The 25479-nt window shown below is 36.7% G+C and overlaps 1 protein-coding gene across 11 annotated transcripts in view; it reads left to right on the forward strand.

Moving 5' to 3' along the window:
* Positions 1-22252, forward strand: part of HP1BP3 (heterochromatin protein 1 binding protein 3) — a 32510-nt gene extending 10258 nt beyond the window's left edge. For 9 of the 11 annotated variants that reach the window (XM_081056528.1, XM_081056527.1, XM_081056533.1 and 6 more), the window contains 8 exons: positions 1709-1852; positions 3712-3792; positions 4702-4856; positions 12834-12924; positions 16783-16942; positions 18338-18449; positions 19825-19938; positions 20456-21713. In XM_081056528.1, coding sequence (XP_080912654.1) covers positions 1709-1852; positions 3712-3792; positions 4702-4856; positions 12834-12924; positions 16783-16942; positions 18338-18449; positions 19825-19938; positions 20456-20750 — 1152 coding nt within the window. In that variant the 3' untranslated portion in view covers positions 20751-21713. Of the gene's footprint in view, positions 1-1708; positions 1853-3711; positions 3793-4701; positions 4857-12833; positions 12925-16689; positions 16943-18337; positions 18450-19824; positions 19939-20455; positions 21714-21748 lie in introns of those variants that run through there. The other 2 variants (XR_013993814.1, XR_013993815.1) reach the window with 2 other exon arrangements.
* The last annotated feature ends 3227 nt before the right edge of the window (positions 22253-25479 follow it).

Raw genomic sequence — 25479 nt, forward strand, 5'->3', positions numbered from 1 at the left:
CTGAGATTCATTCTGTTCATCTGTTGTTTATTTGAAAACAGCATACTCCTGTCCGTACAGCAGAAGTCTTGCTCTGCTTCCTAAAAGATATTTAAACAGAAGAAAGCCATTGTGAAGTTCATATTTTTATAACATAATTTCATTTGGTGAGCACTGTTAATTCAAATTTGCTATGGCAAGTATTTTTAACTTATCTTTAGTTTTGGGCTTTTTCACAGTTTACCAGTTGAGTATAGTTTGTATTTGAAGGCTTAACATGTTAATTCATTCAACAAATATTTAAGGGCTAACTTCTGTGTGTCAGGCAACCCTGCTAGTGATACAGCATAGGATAAGACAGAGTCCTTGCCCACACGAAAGCTGTGACTCGGGGTAACTAAATAGCATTGAGAATTTTTCTTTTAAAAAAATATAGTATCTTTATGTCCATTTTCAAAGCTGCGCATCTAATCTTGGTAGTGGTTATCTTTCACACCTGCACTATTAATGTATAAGAAACCCTTTTAGAAACTTGACTACTTTGCTTCGTTACCTAGCCATTCCAAAATACTTGGAAAAATTATCCTCCTTGCATAGCTTTATGACTTTCGCTGTAATCTAATGACTTTCATTAGCTTACATGATCATCGGGTATATTTTTCTTATTTTAATTTTTAAGGTTATCTTTCCAATCTGATCTTGCCTTTTTTGTGTAAATTTTTCTGGTGAATTTTGTCTTGTTTATTTCACATGACCAGATGATAAGAAGAGTTAAAATAGAAGCCATAGACTCCCTCATTTCAGCGACTCTGTGGCTAGGATCTGAGTCAGAATTGGGGAGAGAAAGAAAGATCAATTTAACCAAAGGTGGTATACATAGTAGGAAGGAGCAGCCTAATGGTCATTCTCAGAATTTAAGAAGATAGCACTGACACAAAAACTAGAAAAGAGTTTGCCTTCAGACCTCTCCCTGCACTCTTTCAAGAGTGTTCTTAACTCATTAAGGAAACTTTCTTGGTGTAGCTTGACTATAGTGAAATCTTTGCTTTGTGTCGTCTTTTTTCAAGGATTTCACGTCATGACCACTTGGCCCAGGTTTGGAGGAGCAGTGTTAACAGTGAGAAGGGAGAAGAGACTGAAATTTTTAAATAGTAAAACAGAAAATTTAAGCAGTATAATTAAGCCTAAAGAATAGTTTGACTATGATTATGCAGTACCTTAAGACTTTGCCATCTGTAAACCTAGTTTTGTGCCGTTTATTCAGATTATCTTTGCTTATGTTCCTTTCTGACATTCACACAAAGCCTGCAGAGAAATGTTGGTCCCGGTGTGCCAAAACTCATTCTCTAAAATGGGCCGGATCTGTGATCCAACGTTCTGCTTTCCTCATTTTAATGCTAAAGATCTGTCTTCCAAATATAGAACACAGTTAAAATAGAAAGAAGTTCTTCATTAACATACAGAATGTTGTTCACATGTTGTATCTTCCCTTTGGCGTTTTGAACAATTTTAAATTATTGTGGCAGAAATATTGTAATTCTGCATTTCTCCACAGCCATGATGAACTGAAATTACCTGAAATACTGTTTGTTCTTTCCTGCCATTTTATCATCCATGATCAGGTTTACCTCCAAAATAATATATTTTGAAAACATACATCAGCTTCTCTGTCTAATGAAAAACAGTTAGTTAAAAGTAATGTGTATGGCTTGATAAATCTGTTTTCCAGGCATGCTTCCAGAAGAGTGGTGCATCGGTCGTTGCTATTCGAAAATATATCATCCATAAGTACCCTTCTCTGGAGCTGGAGAGAAGGGGCTACCTCCTTAAACAAGCACTGAAAAGAGAATTAAATAGAGGTGTCATCAAACAGGTATTAAACAGTTGTTGGTAATAAAATAATTCCAACATGTATCAGCTACATAATTCCAAGACATTTAATTTCATATTTAGTAACATTTAGGCTTTTTAGTATCTTTTTTGTTAAAAATATGTTTAACATGGTAATGAAGTGCTTAAGCTTAACCTAGTTTTATAATCTGAGACTAGGTTTCAAAATCACTGGTGCCAGTTATCTTTAGTAACTTATTCTAGAGAGCAGAAACAGTAAGATAGCTAATGTGTGTGATTATTTTCTGGCTTCTTGTACTTTTCATTGATTTTCTTTGGGGACTGCTTGTGCTCGTGAGGATGTAGTGGTGATGATGAGAAGTGGGGTTAAAGAATCCTATTATTGCAGCCACAAAAAAGATAATTGCTCTTACGTTTGTTAGTTTTAAAACCGAACTTACGTGACTAGACTTGTTAACCATTATAAATTAGCTTTGTAAATAGGTAAAAGCTTGTTAGGAGCATCAGAGAAGCCTGAGTAAATTGAGACTAGTACTAAAACCCATATTGATTTTAAGCATAAATTTGTATTACTTTGCATAGTACATCAAAATGTTGCTTAGAATCATACTAATCTAAAGCTAGAATGGACTTGATCTTTTCTAAATCTTCTTCAGAAGTCCAGAGGGGTGAAGTAACTAGCAAGGTCGCATGGGAGTGGCAAAGACAGTTCAAATGACCTGGTGCACGGCATTCCTGGAGTCCTCTTGCCATTTTTCCATACTTTTCTTCATGGTCTGATGAATACAGAATGCTGGACCACTGAGACATTTAAAATGTTTAGAAACTTTCCACAAGCCTCTACAAGTAGAAGTATTTAATTCCACAAGTATATATTGAGTGACTTCTGTGTGCCAGGTGGCTGGGAGTCCATCAGTAGTAGAACAGATTCCTTCTGTGTGGAGCTTACACTCTAGCTTTCTCAAAATGTTGTAAAACTGATATTTAAATTACCTTTAAAATAATCATTGATTAAAAGATATTATCTAACCAATGTAATTAGAAACAAAGACTTGGCTTCTATCATAGTATATTTCACACAGTCTATGAGCTGGCTTTGTGGTTTTCTTTGTGAAAATATGGTTTGTGACCTACGTATTCTTGCCTCATAGGCTGGCCCCCAGTTTGATGCTTCAACAACAGTTTATAGGCAGAAAGCATTTCAGCTGGATTGCTATATTCGTAGAATGTAGGTTAAACTAGGGTGTGGAGGGCTCAGGTTAATATAAATCAACTCTAAAGTCCTATGAAAGTGCTTTGTAAACTATGGAAATATGTAGTAAGACTTATATACCATCATGTACAATGTCTAAAATTACTAGGTAACCTTTCCCAAATGCGAGAATAATCTGTAATAGGCAAACTGGGAAGCATTATAACCTGTGAAATTTTGCCAAGGAGCTATCTTCCTTTCAAAATAGAGGTTTTTCTCAGTTTCCCCAAGAGATTGTGTCCCTTTCCTTCTATGGGACTCTTTTTATTTTTTTTTTTGGAAAGCTACTGTTACTGTTTTTATTTTTTGAAAATAGTAGACTGTTTAATCTGATACCACAATAGCATTCTTCTCCAATGTTGTTGATAGGGAAACAGAAGTTCAGGTTTTACAGGGTTGTCCGATACTGACCAGCTTGACAGTGCCATAAATGGGATCAGTCCCAGGTCTTTTTGACTAATCCGTTGGTTGTTTATTTTTTCTCTGAAGAATTCAACAGCATTTTACCTTAGTTCTTCTATCACTATGCCCTTTAATTTGCTTAGTCTGGTATGAAGTTATAAATACGACTACCAGAATAATTTAAAGTAAAAATATTGGTTATTGCAACTAAAATTAATTTACTTTAGGTAAAAGGAAAAGGTGCTTCTGGGAGTTTTGTGGTGGTCCAGAAATCAAGAAAAACCCCTCAGAAATCCAGAAACAGAAAGGTAAGACATTCATGCCACTGTCTGTGGGCTGTAATACTGTTACTACTAAAAATAGCATCTTTGTGCCAGGCATTATGCCAGGTCCCTTCTGCTAAGACTTAGAGAGGTTATAAGAAATTTGTTCATTATTGCCCAGCTAGTGGGTAGAATGGACTGCGCGAATACAAGCACTCCAACTCCGGAATGTGTGGACTTAACTGCCCTATGTTAAATTATGGGCAGCTGTATGAATTACCCTACTTCTTGTGAAATATCTTTTAAACTAGAAGAGGCATACAAGTACATTTTTACTCAATATTGGACCCCAAAACTATACCAGGGCTAGTTTTTCTTCTCCTTTTTTGTAAATACTACCATGCCTCATCCCCAAGATACATAATTTCATTTATGGAAAGTATTTGTACAATAATAAAGTGAAATAAATATCTACTATTTCTTCTGTGTCATTAATTGAAATCATGAACATTCTTCTACATCTTTGTTTTTACAACTGAAAATTTTTGTACTTTTTTCCCTCATAAAACTGGCATTCTTTTTTTTTCCCCCCCATAAAACTGGCAGACGCTTTCAAAATGAACTTTTGGGCAGTGCTTTTTGGTGTTGCATGAATTTTTTAATTGTTTGCTATTCGAGGCTAAGAATGAATTACGACCTTTAAGTAAAGTCTACCATTCCTTTTTTTATATGTATTTTTAACTCTCTCAATCTGAAATTTTTCTCTTAAATGCCACACAAGTAACATTACACCACTGTGGTATGATTTGTTTGAATGTGAAAAGAAGTGATAGTTTTCTGTTGGTTAGTTAATTTGGCAATCAACTTAGAAAAGCCCTTCAGTTGAATATAGAAGCATTTGAACAGAAATCTCTATATTCTCTAATGATGATAACTTTTGATATTACATTTCAGAACAGGAGCACTGCAGTGGATTCAGAACCACAAGTAAAATTGGAGGATATTCTCCCATTGGCCTTTACACGCCTTTGTGAACCTAAAGAAGCTTCCTACAGTCTCATCAGAAAATACGTGTCTCAGTATTACCCTAAACTTAGAGTGGACATCAGGTATGAGCCGTTGGTCTGGGCTTTAAAGCACAGAGGTCTGTTATCCCTTAGCCACTTTTTCATGAGAAAGGAGAAAGGTTAAATATTCAACAAGGATTACTTTTAGCTGAGCTAGGAATAAAACTCTTTTTGTGGGTTTTATTTATTTATTTTTTGGTCCCATTACATTTTTTTTTTTTATATCTCCACATGTAGTTTCTCTTTAAAACCCAAATTACATCTTAAATTTTATGAGACCCTGATAGAGGAACTCTTTTCATGATGTCAGCTGCTAGAATATTCAGTGTGAAACACTGTCTCCTCTCAGCTGCTCATCTTTTTTTTAGTTTTTATTTTTTCCTAATTTTTTATTGTAAAATAAACATAAAATTTACCATCTTACCCATTTTTAAGTGTACAGTGTTCAGTGGTATTAAATATATTCATAATGTGCTACCATTACCACCATCCATCTCCAGAACTCTTCGTCTTATAAAAGTGCAACTCTGCACCCATTAAACAAGAACTCCCCATTTTCTCTTTTCCTCCAGCCCCCAGCAACCACCATTTTACTTTCTGTCTCTATGATTTTTGACTGCCTCATAAGTGGAATCATAGTATTTGTCCTTTTGTGATTGACTCATTTCACTTTGCAGAATGTCTGCAAGGTTCATTTCATGTCACGTGTCAAAATTTCCTTTTTATGGCTGAATAATATCCCATTGTATATACTGAGGGTGCCAAAAAATGTATATACAATTTAAGAAAGGAAAACTGTATTTAAATTGTAATACTCAATATATACAGATAACAAAGGAGATACAGATGACAAACATGATACAGATAACAATATAAACAGATAACAAGTCACATTTGACTTCTGCAATTACAAGAGGTACTGAAAGTGGTTACCATCAGCATCCAGACACTTCTGATCACGGCAAACTACTGCTTGATCAACATTGACCAAAGTGTTCACCTGTATACATTTTTTTGGCACTCCTGGTATATACTACATTATCCATCAGTCTGTCAACAAACACTTGAATTGCTTCACATTTTAACTGCTGTGAATAATGCTGCAGTGAATACTGGTGTACTAATGTTCCTTTTTTGAGGAACATCCTTCTGTCAATTCATTTGGGTGTATACCTAGAAGTAGAATTGCTAGGTGATATCATTTTTTTTTTTTAACTTTTTGAGGAACCACCATACTGTTTTCCACAGTGGCTATACCATTTTACATTCCCACCAACAGTGCACAAGGGTGGTAATTTCTCTCTATCCTCAACAACACTTGTTACTTCCTGTTTTTTTTGATAACAGTAATAGCCATCCTAATAGATATAAGGTAGTTGGTACCCATTATTTTTTATTTAGAGTTATACCTGATAACATAAGAGAATTAAGGCTAATATAACACTCTACATAGAAATAACGTAATTATTTTCATGTAAACATAAAATGTTGAGAATTTTGATAGTAATTCATTTGTAAAAAGATGCCTCCTAAAAACATCTACACTGATCATTTAGATTCTCACATGCGTTTATTTGTGGATTCATGCAGACATACTAATTTATTTAAACTTGTAATTCACAGAATTTGTGTTTTGAGTGTTTGTATGAGATCTTTGTTGTAATGAGTTTGGGGGAAAAATTTTTTTAATCTAGAGTCCTTTATACAGAAGATTTCTCTGTTGAATACACATTGTTCTGATACAGTTTAGTAACAATATTTACTTGCGTTACTGAGGCATACAATTAGAATTGTTGAGGTTTCAGCCCAGAAGCCACATATTCAAAAGAGGACTTAGTGGTCATCAGAGTGCTCAATTAAAGAATTAATGAAATAAAGCAAAAGAAAAGAGAATCATAGAGGCAGAAAATTTGAAATTAATATCCTGATATTTTGTTTCTTGTGCCCTGAGTCTGACACACAGATACAACTAAGGGTCAGAAATGCATTGTATGATGCATTTGAAGATGGCAACGCATTTCACTTTTATCTCTCTTTACTCTTCTTTTTGGTGACTGGAGACCATATCCTCCCCCTAGCTTTTTTTCTTTCCTTGTGGTTCTACTCTACTTACATAAGACAGTTTGTTGGTAGCAGTGTAACTTTGCTTCATGTCTGGTCTTTGGAAACATATCCTGTTGTCATCTTATGTTGAAACAAAATTTGTCTGATAATAGATGGATTATCAACCCATATATGCTAATAAACCTGAAGACCTTTTCCTATGACCTTGTTATAGGAAACTTATTTCCCCTTTATGAAACCATACTGATTTTCTCTATAGTGGAGTCCTGTCATATATGCATTTAACATGAATTTTAGTCATACATACTTAAACTTGACCAAACAAAAGAACAAGAAAAATAGTTTTAAAGTATCAGTTGTCTATACTTGCTAGATACAATTTCTCTTATCCTACTTTCCATTAAACTCACTTTTGTCACACTTCATCCTCATCATTTTACTTGAATGACTTTTTCCTGTCTGTCAGCGATTACTTCCATGTTGCAAATTTCATGTCCTTAACATATTTGCTGGTCGATCTCTCAGTGGCATTTGACACAGTCAGTGACTGCCACCTGCTTAAAATACTCTTTCCGTTCAGGACACCGCACCTTCCAGATTTTCCTCCAGCATCACTACCCATTCTTGCTCATCTCCTAACTCCTTAATATAAGAGTGCCCAGGGTTAGACCTTAGTCCTCTTGCCTTTTCTATCCACATGCACTGGTAATTCTTTCCACTCTCAAAGCTTTAAATACCATCTATACACTACTTATTCACTGATGGTATAAATCTAGCTTCTACCTCCCTTGTAATGCACAGATGCCTATTTAACTTAACATCACCACTTGTATGTCTAACTTAATATATCCAAAACTAAATTTTTGATTTCACCCCACACTCGCCAAAAAAAGCCCAGCACCTTCCATATTTTCTCCATCTCAGTTAATAGTAACATCATTTTTCCAGTTGTTGAGGCCAAGAACCTTGTGCTGGTCTCTTCTGTTTATCCCACACCTTCATCTAATCTATAAGCAAATACTTTGCCTCTGTCTTTAAAATATATCCATAAACAGACCTCTTATTACCTCCACTATTGCCATTCTCTTCCAAGCCACCATTATTTCTTACCTATAAGAGCACTAACCTCCTGACTGCTTCCCCTTCAGTCTGTTCTTAAAGGAGCAGTGAGAGTGAGACTTTTTAAAATGTAGGTTAGATCATATCACCTTCCTATTCAAACCTTCCAGTGGCTTCCCAGCCCCCTCCTAAAACCGGAGTCTTCAAAATAGCCTACAAGGCACTACGCTTCCATTGTACTCTGACTGAAACTCCTACTACTTTTCCCTCCCTCACTGGCCTGAGAGTTCTGCTGATCCCTTTGCCTAGATGGTTTTCTCCCATAATGCATGTTGCTCACGCCTTCATTTCCTTCAAGTTTTTACTCTAATGTTATTTCCACAGGCATGCCTGACTGCCTTACTGTTTTTCAAACGTTTGATTTTGGAAATTTTCAAACATACACATAAATGTAGAGGGAACATAACCATCATGCTAACATTATTTCTAACAAAATAATTCTTTAACATCCAATACCTAAGCCATGTTCACATGTCCCCAGTTGTCTCCAAAATGACATTTTACCATTATTTTTTTTCGAGTCAATATCCGAACATGGCCACACGTTGCATTTGATTGATAGGACCACCTAAACTACATTTGCAACATTTCCCTCCTCTCCCACCCAGCATTCAGAATTCTACTACTTGGCCTTGTTTTTTTTCATAGCACTCATCACATTCTAATATACTATGTATTTTATTTGCTCTTTTATTTTTTTTAAGGAGGGCGCAGCTCACAGTGGCCCTATGGGGATCAAATCAGCAACCTTGGTGTTATTAGCAGCACACTCTAACCAACTGAGCTAACTGGCCACTTCTATTTGCTCTTTTTTAAAAAGTAGCCTTTCTATACCATTAAAAATGCCAGATTCCTGAAGGCCAGGATTTTTCATCTGTATTATGTTTTTCTATTTTCCCCAGCCTAGCACACAGTAGATGCTTTAAAAATACTAGTTGAATGACTGGTTGAATGAATATGGGCACATCACCTTGCCATTCCACTCAAGGAACACATGCCCTGGAACATGTGAGGTTAAACACGACTTTCTGCTTCCACATACTGGAGGCTATAACGCACTGTGGCTAAGCAGAAACTTTGGAAGCAGTCCCCTTAGGTTTAAATTCTGAGTCTGTCGTTTTTGAGCTTTATGTCCCTGAGTAAGTTCTTGTGTCTCAATTTCCTCATTGAAAAACAGTGTAACTCATAGGGTTGTTAGGAGGGTTGAATCTCTTAGTACGTGGTAAGCACTTAGAACAGTGCCTTTAAATACCACCTTCACGCTACTAATTTACAGATGATAAAAATCTAAGTACGTGTAGTAAGTACTCAACTGCTGTTAGTATTATTAGCCTCTGTTCCCTAGTTCTCATGATGTGAACATCAGACCGTGCTAAATAGGATTCTGTTTAAAGACAAGTGTTTTTTATGTAGTATGCAAGTCACTCAGTTTAATAACTGAATGTTTGCAACCATAGAGAAAAAACTGGGCATGTGGGGTTTACACGGAGACTTTGGGTTGGCCTCCTAAGAAGTTCCTTTGGAAACCTTCAAGGATAATTCTGTCATACGGCATTAGAAATCAAATGTAAAAATCTAATCCTCGTGGATGGTGTAACTTTATACTCCCGTTTTTACTTTTTTCTTTCTACCAACACCAGAAATGAATATAGCCCAAGATTCAATTTTATGCCTTATACTTTAAACATATTAATTTCTTTGGAGACCTTTTCGATTCTTAACAACTTCAACTCTTGAGTAATTACAGGAATCTCTTGATCTTCTTAATTGCACCTATGCATTTCTAACAGACTAATGTAACTCTCTTACTTAATTCCTGCCACTCAGAACCCTTGCTGCCATCAGTTGCAGTTTGCTCTCCATCCCTGACCTTTGATTCTCTGTACACGGCTTTCATTTTTATTTCTCAGTGAAGACTGACATTCTCCACCGTTGAAAAACATGGCCACCGATAATTGCCCACTATTCCCTGCTTTCTAATTAAACTGGTCTAATTTAAAAAACAGACCACCTTACTATAATAGTAAACAGTCCCTTGGATTTGCATAGGGCTTTATAAAACACTTGTTTACATTGTTTCCCATGATTTTCAAAATACACTTAAAAGTATATGTTTCTGCCTTAATTTTGCTGATAAAAAATCATACCCAGGGTTATCTGGCTGTTCACTGGTGAAACAAGAACTTTATTTCATCTTTAAATTGCACAACTCTTTTTTCACTGTTGAGGGTTGTCTTACATGGAAAGGGCAGGCATTGCATAGTGAGTCAGAATATGCGATCTGGAATCAGACTGCCCAACTTTGTAACCTTGTTTATCCACTGCTAGTTGTGTGACCTTGGAGAAGTGACTTCGCTTTTCTGTGTCCCTTAACTTCTCCTTTTCAGTAAACAATAACAGTACCTATTTATTGGGGTTGTTGTATTGTCTTGTTTATTCCACACATGTAAAGCATTTAGAACAGCACTGGTCACTATAGTGAGAGCAAAATGGTGCAATACAGACTATAGAATTTTTCAGTAAGGGGAGCTGCATGGAAGTTAGCAGTAATTTAAAGAAATGAGGCTTGATTAGGTCTAGAAGAATGTGTGGAATTTCGATGGGATGGTAGAGTGGGGAAAGCATTCTCCACAGAAGGGGAAGGAGCTTTGTGAGAATAGGATGGGAAAGGAGTTTCGTGAAAAAATTTCAGGGGCAGGAGCTGACATTCTTTTTTTGCGAACTGAAAAGAAGCCTAGATGTAGACTAAGAAGGTTTGGGACCACGTCGTGGGCGGCTGTGAAGTTAAGTTGAGGCATTTCAACCTGACACGTGTTCAGGGGACTGACATCATGCAGAGGGGGCCTTTGTAAACATACTGACCTCAGAGTGGAGTGCACTACAAACATAGCAGCACAGTGCCCAGCAGGGAGGGCAGGGTGGCTTGTACTCAGGTCGTGACAGTGATTAGCGAGAAAGGGCCAATCTGAGAAGCTGTGAAGCAGTTGGTACGTATTTTTTACCTGAAGATAGAATTAGTGATCGAACTCTGAGTAATGGAACTCTTGCCCAGGACAAAGCATATACTAATGTAATAATTAGTGTTGCTGAGAAAACAAAAATGTTAAAAAGGGAACTGATTTAACTGATACTCATTCCTGAAGCATTTGAACCTTGGTTAGGAATATTCTTTTCAGACCAGTTATTTAATTTGATAAGAGTGAGGGTTTCAATGTTTTGCTTAAGTTACGTGATACCCACATTTATAGAGCAACTAGCAGAAAAGTTGTTTGACAGTTAACTTACTCCCTTAATTATGTTCCCAGAGTTCTATGCACACACTTCAACCCTGACTCATCATTCTCTACCATGACTATTATGTATTCATCATCTCCTAAATTCCTTGAATTTCATGACCAGATCTTTTAGGTTGTTGCAAAAGTAATTTGGTTTTTGCAATTATTTTTAACCTTTTAAACAGCAATTAATCTTGCACCAACCTATTATTATGTTTATTCCTGCATAACCATAATAAATACACAAAAATACACAGAAAAAGTCCGTGGGATGAATGACTTAATTAAAGAGTGTGTGTGTGCACATGTGTATGTTTTGGGTCAGAGCTGGCTTAGAAATATTTTCATTGGGAGTTTTTTTATTGGGAGTTTCTTTATTTGGAGTGTCAGGGATGTACAAGATTGGATGGTATAGTTCCTACTCTGTAGCATCCTGTTAGCACATAGGGGACCTCCTCTACGCTTCTTCCCCAACCATATGGATGATATAATTAATAAAACTCCAGTGTCAACTCAGCCTGTAATGCTTTGTGGTTAGATAAAAGATTCAGGATTTTTTTCTCCAAAAAAAAAATGTCAAAGCTCAGTAAAGCACCTCAAATGGTAATAGTTCAGCCCTCATTATTCTGCCCCTCAGTTGGCTGCCCCAACTGATCTTTTCTGTCTGCCTAGCAGCTAACCAGTTCCAAAGGAGTCGAATGAGAATCATTCGGTGCTATGCTAATAATTCTCGAGAGGTGCGGCAAAACACATCACCAAACTTTTGGATTATGTTAACCCTTTCTTCAGATGTTCTGTTGGCCTGCATGTATAGCTTTCCGTGTGATTCTTGTCCCATATCGCAGTCCCCTTTAAGCCCTAAGTCACATGGATTGTTTTCTCCCTGCATTTGAGGTTCCCTAGCCACCATTTAGACCACTGCCCCTTGACAGAACAGCTCTTGCTTCAACACTTTGTTCTTGTTTTTAATGATAATTCAGTTTCTTCTTTCCTGCCATTTGGTTTTGATAACCTAATTTAAAAAAACAAAAATAAAAAACTACAACCCTCTTAAGACAGAGACACTATGTTAAAAACAACTTTCTTTCTCAAGGTATTTTATTAGGCTGACTTTTGTAGATACTGGTTTATAAAACGTGACTCATTTGTTTTTTGTTAATGTGTATATACTTTTTTATTTTAATGTAGAAATTTTGCCTCAGAGAATTCCAGAGTTGATTGGGACTTAAATAAAGATGCCCATTTATTGCTTGGTCACACAGTTTGGTTGCTGTTGTGGTCTGATGATAATAAATGATAGGTTTTTAAAGTGCCTTGGCAATTGGAAAACTGGTTCTGTATGTGCAGGTAATGACTTAGCTTCTTCACTTGAAGTAAAAAGAATGTTACTTGTTAAGGGTGCCAGTAATTTATTACTTTTTGTCCATTTTAACAACTCACCACATGTAATAGGAATCAGAACTTTAGTTCAGAAAATAAACTTGTATCAGAATTACCTTGTATTTCCTTAAGTCTTTTCTTCATTGATACATTTATCACTATTTTTTTGTTTTCTCTGCAGGCCTCAGCTTTTGAAGAATGCTCTGCAGAGAGCAGTAGAGAGAGGCCAATTAGAACAAATAACTGGCAAAGGAGCTTCTGGAACATTCCAGGTTAGAGGCCAAAAAGTCTTCCTTGTAAAGAAGTGGTTCTCAAAAGTTTTGGTTTCAGGACCTCCTTACACTCTACAAATTTATTGAGGACCCCAGTATTTATTAATTCATTTTTTAAAACCTATTATATGTTAACATAAATACCATTTTTATGAAAAAATAAACTATATTTCCCAAAACAACAAAAAAAAATGAATGAGAAGAGAGGGCACTATTTATTATATTTTTGCAAAAGTCTTTAATGTCTAGCTTAATAGATAAAAGTTGGTATTTGTTTCAATATATTTTGGGTTATATCTATGAAGAAAATTTATGTAACTCACAGAAATACAGTTAGAAAAATGGAGTATTTTAAGATAATTTTCAGACAGTAGAGGATATTATTCTTTGATACCCAAACTCAACAAATGATTGTTTTTTAATAGCTTTATTGAAGTATGATTTATATATTGTAAGTTACACTCACTTTAAGTTAGAATTTATAAGTCAGTGATTTTTGGTAAATTTATAGAATTGTACAACTGTCACCACAATCCAATTTCATCACCCAGGAAAGAAAAGATCCCTGTGCCCATCCGTAGTCCCTGTTCCTATCCCCACCCAACCTGCTAATCTTTCTGTGTGTATAGATTTGCATTTTCTACACGTTTCCTAGATATAGAATTAGACAACATGTGCTCTTTCGTGTCTGGCTTTTTTCACTTAGCAGACAGCTTCTGAGTTATCCGTGTTGCAGCATGAATCGGCGTTGTCATTCCTTTTTAGTGCCAAATAGTATTCCATTGTATGGACCTAACACATTTTGTTTATCCATTCACAAGTTGATGAACATTTGGGTTACTTCTACTTTTCAGCTATTACGATTAATGTTGCCTGTAAACATCTACGTCCAAGTCTTTGTGTGGATGTAGGTTTTTATTTCTCTTGGGCGTGTAACTAGGAGTGTGGACTTGCTGGACTATCTGGTAAATCTGTGTTCTAAGAAACTGCGAAAGTGGCTGCATCATTTTATATTCCCACCAGCAACGTATAAGGATTCCAGTTTCTCCTATGTCTGTGCTAACACTAGTTATAGTCTCTTTTATTATAGCCACACTAGTGCTTCAATGTGGGATCTCAGTGTGGTTTTGGTTGGCATTTCCCTAATGACTACTGATGTTGACCATCATTGCATGTGCTTAATGGATATTTGTCTATCTTCTTTGGTAAAATGTCTATTCAAATTATTTGCTTATTTTTATTTACTAGTGCTTTATTTATTTACTTACTGTTTTATTTATTTTGCCTATTTTTAAAATTGGGTTATTTGTCTCTATTTAGAAGAGTTATATAATTAGATTAAAGGTTTTTATCAGATAGATGATTTGCAAATATTCTCTCATTCTGTGGCCTGTGCTTTCACTTTTTTAATAGTTTCTTTTAAAGCATAAACATATGTGTTTTTTATGCAGTCCAGTTTATCATTTTTTAAAATTGCTTGTGCTGTTGGTGTTGTTTCTAATAAATCATTGCCTAACTTAAGGTCACAAAGATTTACTCCCTTTTTTTCTATTAAGAGTTTTATAGTTTTTGCACTTACATTTACGTCTGTGATTCATTTTGAATTCAGGTTTGTTTATGGTGTGAGGTAAGGGTGTAAATTCATGTTTTAAGATAATCCTCTCCTCATTGGTTTGCCTTGGTACCTTTATCAAAAATCAGTTGACCATAAATGTAAGCGTTTATTTCTGGACTCTCATTTCTGTTCCAGTGATCTGTACATGAGTTCTTAGGTCAGGATCACATTGTCTTGGCAACTGTAGTTTTGTAGTTAAGTTTTGAAATTAGGAAATATAAGTCCTCTTTTTCTTTTTCAAAATTACTTTGACTCATCTGGTTTCTGTGCATGTCCATGTGAGTTTTACGATCCATGTCAATTTTTACAAAAAAACCTGCTGGGATTTTGGTAGAGGTTTCAGTGAACCTATAGATTAATTTGAGGAGAATTAATGGAGTTTTGCAATCCACAAACACTGGCTCTTCATTTATTTAAATCTTTAACTTTTCTCAGCAAGGTTTGGTAGTTTTCAGTGTTCAGGTCTTATATTTCTTCTGCTAATTTTTCCCCTAAGTATTTCCATGCTATTGTGAATGGAATTTTCTTATTTTCATTTTTAAATTGTTCATTAGTAGCCTATAGAAATAAAATTGATTTATCTATTGATCTTGTATTACGCTGCCTTGCTGAACTCTTTTACTAGTTCTGGTAGTTTTTTTATGGGTTCCTTACAATTTGTTTGAATTCCCTAGGATTTTTCTACATACAGTATTATTTCATCTGCAAATACAGACCATTTTACTTCTTTTCCAATCTGGATGTCTTTTATATTTTTTTTCTTTCCTGATGGCACTGGATAGAAACTCCAGTACATTGATGAGAGCAGACATCCTCGTCTGTTCAGTCTGCATTATTAAGTTAGCTGTGGGTTTTTCCATAGATGCCTATTATCAGGTTGAGAAAGTTCCCTTCTTTTACTAGTTGTTGGATTTTTAAAATTATGAATGGCTGTTGGATTTATTAAATGCTTTTTCTGTGTTTCTTAAGATGATCGCGTCATTCTTGTTCCTTATTTTGTTAATACGGTGTATTACATTAATTGATTTTATGGTAGTTCCTTAACAGTTAATTGCCATGTTGAACCTGAAACCGTATCAGAGAACTTCTTGTACTCAGTTACCTTAAAATCGTTTGGTCTGTCTTGAACTTTGAGTAGATTTTTTAACCATGCATAATTTTGACCACAGTCATTTAGAAACTGAATTATGCAGATTTTTAAAATGTTGCCGTATTGCATCAAACAATAAGAAAAATCACATTCATCAATATCACCCACTGATCTCATCAGAAAGATTAAGTACTAGGAAGTTATCAAGCTCACTATGGTAGATACAAGTTTTCCCAATTTAGATTTTCTCCTGAAAAGTTGAATTTTATCATTGACAACAAATACTGTTAACTATTTTCCTTGAAGTGACAGACTCTCTTAATACTTTTTCAGGAAAATGTCTACCAGATACCTAAGTCTGAATAACAGTTTATCTGTTAGTTGTTCCTACAAGTAAAAAGAATAGTCCATGAAAAATGCAGCTAGTTCAGCTCAGAACTCAAATAATTCAGAGTATTTTTCCTTGAGACGACCATCATACACCTCCATATGCAGCCAACATGCTTTACATACTTTATGCGTTCTTCCCAATTTCATCCCATAAAATGCCAAAAAGACATGCACTGGGGTTAAGATTAAATGACATGATTGGTACAAACTTCAATTTTGCATATCCTCTGAAAGGGTCTCAGGAACCCCAAGGGGTTTGTGGGCCAATCTTTGAGAATCACTATTGTGGATCATACCCAACTTGTCCTTTTACCTCAAATTTTTGCTTATTAGTGCTCACCTTTGTTGCCCATCCTTTCGTCTTAGACATATCCTATGTAATTTTCTGTTGTAACTACATTTTTCAGATTCAGAAAAGGAAAGTATTCTTAATTGAAAGCATCTTAATTAATAGAGGGCCTAATAAGTTCACCTGCTTATTGGGGTAGAGCTGTCACTCTCTTTGGGTTAGCTTGGCTGTTGCTATTTTATATTGAATGGAGGGGTAGATGTCAGCAGAAAATATCCATAGGAGGGTTGGGACTCCTCAGTTAGATTAAATACCTGATAAGTGGAAACAGAAAGTCCCTAACCTGACAATTTATTGTAAAACATATCTGTGCTGATGCAGGAACTCCGACCCACCTGGTGCAGAGGAGTCTTGTCTTGACCTGCTTTGGGAGAGTGTTGTCTTGATGCTTTTCTCTTCCTCCTTGGAAAACAGCTGAAGAAATCAGGGGAGAAACCCCTGCTTGGTGGAAGCCTGATGGAATATGCAATCTTGTCTGCCATTGCTGCCATGAATGAGCCGAAGACCTGCTCCACCACTGCTCTGAAGAAGTATGTCCTGGAGAACCACCCAGGGACCAATTCTAACTATCAAAGTAAGACTCAGAGTTGTGTGCATTCAGCCGGGTTAAGGGGTTAGGGCCTTTATCTTGGGGGAAATCCCTAGAGATTTTGCTACCAGTGACAAGCATTAACTATTGACTGTGAAAACTAAGAGCAAACAACTTTACAAATGTACTTTAGTATTTACAAAAAGAAAAACAGACACAATCAAGGCTTATTCTTAATTTACAATGTCTGCTAAAGATCAGAATGTGATTTTACTTTCTGTAAAGTAAAATATTTTTATTGTAATTTCGATAAATCTCTAGGTTCAAAACACCTCCCAAGTATATAGTGTCTTGCCTAATTCTGAACGTTTACCAAAACATCTAATTTCACCTTGAAACCATGCCAGTGTTTTAAAATATTGCTACTTAGGTTATCTCTTATTCACTTGAGCCCTGAAACAGAAAATACTTTTTTTAGTAAAGTGTATTTACCCTGTCAGGTGATGATTTAAGACTAGAAACCTTGCCTTAGCAGCTCTGTCACATACAGACTAGTGAGATTGTGTATTTTCTCAGTGAACTATTGGAATACGCACACTGGTGTACACACTGGTGTAGGGTGAAGAATACGGAAGGTAAATAACAAAATGCAAACTAGAATATATTGTTTTAAATAAAAAGCAAATGTTGAAGTCTTAATACTGACTTTTAACATATATGTAGTATGTATGTTTTAACATTATGAAGGAATGCTTTCTTGTTTTCTTTGTACTTTGAAAACTGGTATTTTTATCGTTCCTTAAGGTATATACTGTGTTTAATTGTGCAAATTGACCCTTATAGACTATTTTGTGATTTCTCTTTTGGCCAAGTGTTGTAGAAGATGATTATTGGTTTTACTTTCACTGACACTACAGCTGTTTTTGGGGGCACTGAGTCACTATAAAATATATTTTTGATGTGTCTTCATATGAAAGATGAGTATTAGGCCATGATATTGTTGTGGTACCCTCTGCAGATTCATGAGAAATTGGTTCTGTTTATAGATCCTCTCTTGGATGATTACATATTATTGTACGTACTTGATAGATGTTTGAATGGAATAATGAGAGATTTAGTCTTAGGTCAGCCATTAAACATTTATGTGCACCTATGGGGCAAGTCACTAAGTACTCTGGACTGCTGTTTCCCTTTCTGTGAAATGAGGAATTTGACTCAGTGGTCTCCACAGTCTTTTGCCATTATAATTTAACTCTTGCCAAATGTATGGGCACTTAATAATTGTTTAGTGAATTAATCAACCCCTTTGACCACAGAGGATTCCCTTAGAATATGTCAATTACTGTATATGACAGGACATTAATGTATAACTGATTTTGGTTGAGAGAATTACCAAATTTAAATAGCTAAATAACTTCGTTTTTAAATTTTTTTGTTCAGTGCATTTACTGAAGAAAACGCTGCAGAAATGTGAAAAGAATGGGTGGATGGAACAGATCTCTGGTAAAGGATTCAGTGGTACCTTCCAGCTCTGTTTTCCCTATTACCCCAGGTAAACATTCAGCCCAAAATATAACATTCTGGTCATCCTAAATTTAAAATCTGACTGTAGGTTATAGGCGTGACATAACTTATTTTACCCTTATTACTATTACACAGAACTGGATACACTTGAAAATAAGGACTACTTAAGGTAGTATTGTTTTTGAGCAAAAGGTTTCCATGGAAAAACAGGAATTTTGGCGGTCCTCCTAGAGCTTATTGGTAGCTAGCTGTTCCTAAAATCAAGCGCTGAATTCCTCAAGACCCTAGAGCAGTATATGTTTTAATTGTCCAGCACCAACTAGAGGACACATTGGCTGCTTCCAAGAATCCTCATCTGCCTTCTTCGTACTGTGGAGACAGGCAATTACTTGAAAGCCTGTCTTATACCTACCTTATTTATTTATTGAACCAAAACGTGTATTGAATGCCTCCTACAGGCCAAGCACCTTCTAGTACCCAGGCTATAGCCTTCTTACACTTCTCACTTCTAGTAAAATGTCATGCATGACATGTACTACTAAAACCCTATTTTAGCAGGATGGTGTAGCTTTCTTGTTCTTTGTGTACAAGCATGAGTGTTACTTGGTTGAATGCATATTGGCATTTTTCAAACATTAAACTTAAAGTCATACACATGAAATGTTATGAATGATTAAGAATCAGTTTTATTAGTAGTCACAATATAGCCACGAGGATATGAAATACAGTTTGGGGAATATAATCAGTAATGTTGTAAAGATTTTGTAAGGGGTCAGATGGGCACTTGTTTTATTAGGGAGACCACTTTGTGGACGGTGTAGATGCCTGATCACCGTGCTGTACACCTGATCTGAAGCTGAGTAATATTGAATGTCAGCTATAATTATAGATAGATAGGTAGATAGATAGATAGATGATAAATAGATAGGTAGGTAGGTAGGTAGATAGATAGATAGATAGATGATTGAGAGAGAGAGAGAGAGAGAGAGAGAGATGATAGATAGATAGAGAGATAGTCACAGGATGTGGAGTGCAGCATAGGGAATAGAGTCAATGGAAATGTAACAGCTGTATACGATATCAGAGGGGTAATAGATTGGGGGAGGAGAGTTACCACTGTGAGGGGTGTGTTTTATAACCTGAAACAAAACAATTTAAGTGGAAGAAGGGAGGGAATAAAGTATGATCTGGGACTTTTATACATTTGCCATACTTTGTCTGTGTGTGCAAGACAGGTTAAATGGTTTCCTGATCTCTGTAACCTAACTGGACATACTGGGGGAAGCTCGGAGGGAGGGGGATGTTCAGGAAGAGCATCTCGGTCTGCATTCTTTTCCTTCCCCTGTGTGGAATTCCTTTTACCTAACCTTTCTCTTTATTTTCTTTTTTCTGTTTCTTCATAGCCCAGGAGTTTTATTTCCAAAGAAAGAGTTAGAGGATTCTAATGATGAGGATGAGGATGAGGATGACTCATCAGAAGACGACACTGAGGACGAAGAGCCTCCACCTAAGAGAAGGTGAGGCTGTGGGAGACAGCCTAACCTGGAGCTGCGACGGCAGTGCCAGGAGGGGCTGTGAGAAGGGTTTTGATAGCTCAGGGTCCTTCACAGCTCCTTTGTGTGAGGTTTCAACTTGTCTTCTGAACAAATTAGGGGCTCTGAGCTTAGGAAACGAAGCATATGAGTATGTAGTTTACTCTTTGGTTAATCTCTCTCTCTCTCTCTCTCCCTCCCTCCCTCCCTCCCGCCCTCCCTCCCCCTCTCTCCCCTCCCCCCCTCCATAGTTTGGTTATTCAAAGAAAAATAATTCCCTGTTTTCTTAAGAAAAACATGAAATGGATGTGTAGACGTCCATGAATTGGTTGAATTTTATACAACTTTAGTAAAGCCTCTAGTTAAAAAATAATAAATTTCATTTCTGTTCTTAACACGGGGACTTATACCTATTCTATTTCTTTTTTGGTAAAGGATCTGGTCATCCTGGAAAGTGACTCTTTCAAGTGCTAAGTGACTGCCTTTACTCTGGTTCTCACAGGTTGCTGAAGAAAACCCCAGCCAAGTCATCAGGGAAGGCTGCGTCCATGAAGCAGCGGGCGTCCAAGCCTGTCCCGAAAGTCCCAGCTGCCCAGAGGGGGAAAGCTAGGCCCCTGCCCAAGAAAGCCTCTCCTAAGGCCAAAACTCCTGCCAAGAAAGCCAGACCCTCCCCCTCAGTTATCAAGAAACCCAGTGGTAGCTCTTCAAAGAAGCCTTCAACCAGTGTGAGAAAGGAGGTGAAATTGCCTGGCAAGGGCAAAGCTACCATGAAGAAATCTTTCAAAGCAAAAAAGTAAATTTTATAGGGAAAAAAGGGTATCATGAGGAAATTTAAAATCTTATTTTCTAAGGTCAGTGTGCATTTGTTTTAGTTATGATGCTTTTAAAATTACATTTTTCCCTTCCCGCTGAACATTGTGGAGAGGGAATATAAATAAACCAGTTTAGTCATTTGTGAGCTTTAGGCGCTGCTCTTGGTGCCTGCCCCTGCCTTCCCTCAGTCATTTTAATTTCTCCTATAATTCTGGATTTTCCTGAATTGTGTAATCTATACTTGTCCTGTTTTTTCCCTCCACCCCACCCCTTTTATTTTTAATGGTCAGCCTTGGCTTTTTTTTTCCCCTTGCAGTTTTATCTAAACAGTTGGAAAGATTTTTATATTTGTAGAAAGCATTGAGAACAGGATGCTGGTCAGGTGCTGAAAGTAAAAAGAAGGCAGCAGAGCACTGACGAATTGTAAAGCCTCCTGCCTGGAGACTTCACTTACAGTTGTAATAAGTAATCTTATTTATAAAACCACTCCACTCACCCTTTTTCTCCAACTATAAATAAAACACAGACGTCTTAGCGTTGGGAATAAGCCAAATACGTTATGATCTCATTGAGAGTCCGAAGATACACGTCTCCTTTGGGCCATTTTTCACATTGATCATTTCCAGGTATTTTTCACTGGCCCAGGGCATTGCATTCCCTTAACAGCAAGCACAAGTTCTCTCTGCCACTTGTTTTTGACTGAAGGGGAAATATAAGAATATATTGAATTTGTGATTCCTGGTGTCACCTGTGTTAGCAGAAATCAAAACTTATAAAATCTCCTTGATCAAATGTTTAAATATATTTTTTAATATTTAGAGCATGAGTTGTTACTTCTTGTTTGCCTTTTTTAATAAGGAAATGTTGGAGAGTTACATCATTGCTAATGTAGGAATGTTAAGTGGAAAAACATACAATTTGCGAAAATAAACTAGATTCCAGAATCATCTGTGGGTTCTTTTCCCCTCCTTTCTTTCCACAGCACTTTTGATATCAAGCAAGTGGCTTCCTTTTTGAGATATTTAAAACAAATGAAAAGAAAAAAGGAAATGAAGCCCAACTACGTAACCTCTTATTTGTATTTGTTTTAGTATTGTGAAATTGTGTTAAATAGTACTGGCTTTCTACTTGGGAAATACTGATTTCTGGTTATCATTTATCCTCCCTGTGGCACTTGACATTTTAATTGTCTTAAACTTCTTGGTGTACACCTTCTGGCTCCTTGAGTGCTGCCAGAAGTAAAAGATGTTTGTTTCATTCATTCCACTTGCATTGTCTCCTGGGATCCTGTCTGCAGCCTCAAGTGTGATTGGGAAATGGACTTGAGAAGACTGGCTTGAATTAGATCCATAATTATGTGTGATCCCATCATGAGTTCGTTAGAATTTGTGTTGCATGGAAGGCAATCTTTCCTGTTACAAATCTTCCTTTTTTATGTACATATATTTTGAAAAATATGAATAAACATGAAATTTTAAAAGCTGCTGAACTGTAGCTTCTATTTAAAAGTTTCTATTATATCCTCAGAAGTAGCTCAGTGTTACCCTCACTTTGATTCTTTCCTACTCCTTGTAATAGCCACCATCCGTTTCCTTTTTTTTCCTTTTTTTAATGGGAACTGTGTGTTTTCTCCAGGGACCATCAGCTCCAAGTCGTTGTCCTTCAGTCTCATTGTGGAGGGTGCAGCTCAGCTCCAAGTCCAGTCGCCGTTTTCAATCTTTAGTTGCCGGGGACGCAGCCCACCATCCCATGCAGGAATCAAACCGGCAACCCTGTTTTTCAGAGCTTGCGCTCTAACCACCTGAGCCATCCAGCCACCGTGCCATCCATTTCCTTTTTAAATACAAGCTCTAGTTTATTGGTTGTTAATACTTACATGGATGACAAATGATGTTTCTACCGTGTTTTCCTGAAAGTAAGACCTAGCCAGACCATCAGCTCTAATGTATCTTTTGGAGCAAAAATTAATATAAAACCCACTATAAGACCTGGTTTTATGCTAATTTTTGCTCCAAAAGACGCAGTAGAGCTGATGGTCCGGCTAGGTCTTACTTTCAGGGAAACACGGTAGATATATTGAACCTGATTATTTAATGAATTAGGGGTATAAAAATCATTTTGTATATAATTAAGCTCCTTGTTTTCTAGACATAGATTCCAGTTTTTTATGTTTAATGTTCAGATATGTTCTTGGACTAGGAAAAAAATACAGTACTGCAGAAGGGTTGATAAACCCTAGAGACCTAATTCTACAAAGTAATTCTAATTTCTGTTATGCTTTTGGCAAGTAATCATTCTTAATAGTATAGGTGTTAGGTACCCATGCTAAGAAATCCCTCCTCTTGTGGAATCCAAAGTTGGAGGATTTGGGTTGGTTTCTCTGTTTTAGGATACTGCTTTTACAAAGATGTCCTGAGCAGTCACATGGCGACCATGTTGTACATCAGGGCTCCATCACAGGGTGAGCAGTTCAGATCATTCAAGGTCCCTTCCAACTCTAACATTCTGTTCACAAAGTTCAGGTAAGGACAGAACTATCCTGCCTTCAGCATCATATACAAGGAAGACAGGAGGACCCTGGCACTCCCGTGAACATACCCACTTGTCAAAGACTCGCTTATGCTGAGAAAAAGGAATGTTGGGGTGTTTTCCCTGGCAGGCATTCTAAAGGAGTAGAACACATCATTTTTACTTTCATGTTACAGAAAGGATGGCAAACCTGAGAGAGAATCCCAGCAATGTCTAGCGTGGATCAGGGGCTTCAGTAGTGAGCTCAGTTATGGTGTTTCATAAACTAAAACCACCTACAAACTACATTTGATGAATGAATGTCAGAAAGTGCTAGGAGAGAGATTGTCAGCTTCTTAACCTACAAAATGAGGAAGAAGAAAAAATGTAGAAAAAATGTAGAGACCTTTCCTTAGTGATATGACAAAAGCATCCTACCCAGACCCCAATCCTAACCATCTACACGGACTTAACTAAAGGAAGCCTGGTCCAGGATAAATCTTAGAAAACATGTATGTTTCAGTTACGTCTATTGGATATTAATGGCAGGAAAAGTACATGAAAACGAGAACTAGGTGATGTGTTGACGCCTTTAACATTTTTTTCATCATTCCTCTTTTACAAAATTTCGTCAGCCCTCATCTAGGTTTGTTAATCTAATACCTACATTAGAGAACCTAAGAAATGATTGTTGCTCAAGCTGCAATCCTCTTGCCCTCCTGGTATGTCAGGAGAAAGAGATTCAGCCAACCATATTCAGGAACTATTCGCCAACTAAGAGAAACTTAAAATTTAGGCTTATAGTTAAAGTTTCCCATCTTTGGAAGCTGAAAAATCCTATTATTTCTCTTTGAGTTACGCAAAAAATTCTAATTTTATCTGAGAGAAGAGAAACTATATTCTTAATTAAAAAAGAACATTTTGAAACTAATCTCCCACAGGTTCTGATTGACATTACATAGCTCTTCATGTACAATGTGAAGAGCTGCTTTCGCATTTTGATGGTGGAACAGATGGTCACTCAGCTCTGCAGGCCTGAAGCTGAGGCACCAGACTGTTGAAGCACTCGGCTAAGAAACTACTTGACAGCTGCCCAGAAGCCATTCGAGACCATTAAACAGTATCCCTCAGCACTGAGTCTTCTTTTTAAGAAATGAAACTACCTTCTTTATTACTATATTATTCTATCATTTTCCACAAGATTCTTGAATGGCTTTTTTTTCTTTTGGGAGAAATTTCTTGCCTTTGATTATTTAAAGTTAGGAGCTTAGTTTTAACTGTTCCTAGTTTGTTTTGTCAATAGCTGGTAAGTATGTCAAAGGAGGTTTCACCAGTCATCTTCCCAATTCATTTTAAAAAATTGCAACTCTTGGGTGGCCGGATGGCTCAGTTGGTTAGAGCACGAGCTCAGTTCGTTGCCAGTTTGATTCCCACATGGGTCAGTGAGCTGCGCCCTCCACAACTAGACTGAAGGACAACGACTTGGAGCGGATGGGCCCTGGAGAAACACACTATTCCCCAATATTCCCCAATAAAAATTTTTTTAAAAATTTCAACTCTCTCGATATTGTATATAAATGTAAAATTAGCATTGCTGTGAAATTTGTTTAGCAAAGAGACCTTTATGGTGCCTTGAATATGTTTGATAAAGTGTAGTTAAAAGTTTGACTTAAAGTTACTTAAATAATAATAGCTAACACTGAGTCTCTTCTCCACGTCAGGCTCTACATGTATTATCTCATTTAATCCTAGCAACCCTACGAGATGGTATGACTCTCATTTTACAGAAGGGAAAACAGGCGCAGAGTGAGGTTCCGAAACTTGGTCCAGGTTGTAGTAAGTGGCAAAGCCGGAATTAAACCCAGGCACTCTTAATGCAGACCCATCTCTAGTTGTTCTCCTTGGTTGTTGTCTTTCCGCAGTTTTTCAAGCTTCTGAATTCTCCCTTTATCCTACAGCCCAATGACTCCATGTCTGTTGATGGAAAAAGATTGCCGAGGATTTGGGAATGAGATGAAGTTATTAAGTTTGCTAATTTGGGACTCGGTATGGCTTTTAAGTTTGGTAAGAACTATTAAAATTAGATCTTGGGTTACTGGGAAATGTTATCTAAGCCGCCCTAAGATTTTTTGGAGGGGACGCTGCACAGGTAGTTGGTCCTTCTCAAAACCTAGCTAGCCATGGGACACTTTCTGGTTTCCTCAC

The sequence above is a fragment of the Rhinolophus hipposideros genome, assembly GCF_964194185.1.
Source record: "Rhinolophus hipposideros genome assembly, chromosome: 8".
Taxonomy (NCBI): domain Eukaryota; kingdom Metazoa; phylum Chordata; class Mammalia; order Chiroptera; family Rhinolophidae; genus Rhinolophus; species Rhinolophus hipposideros.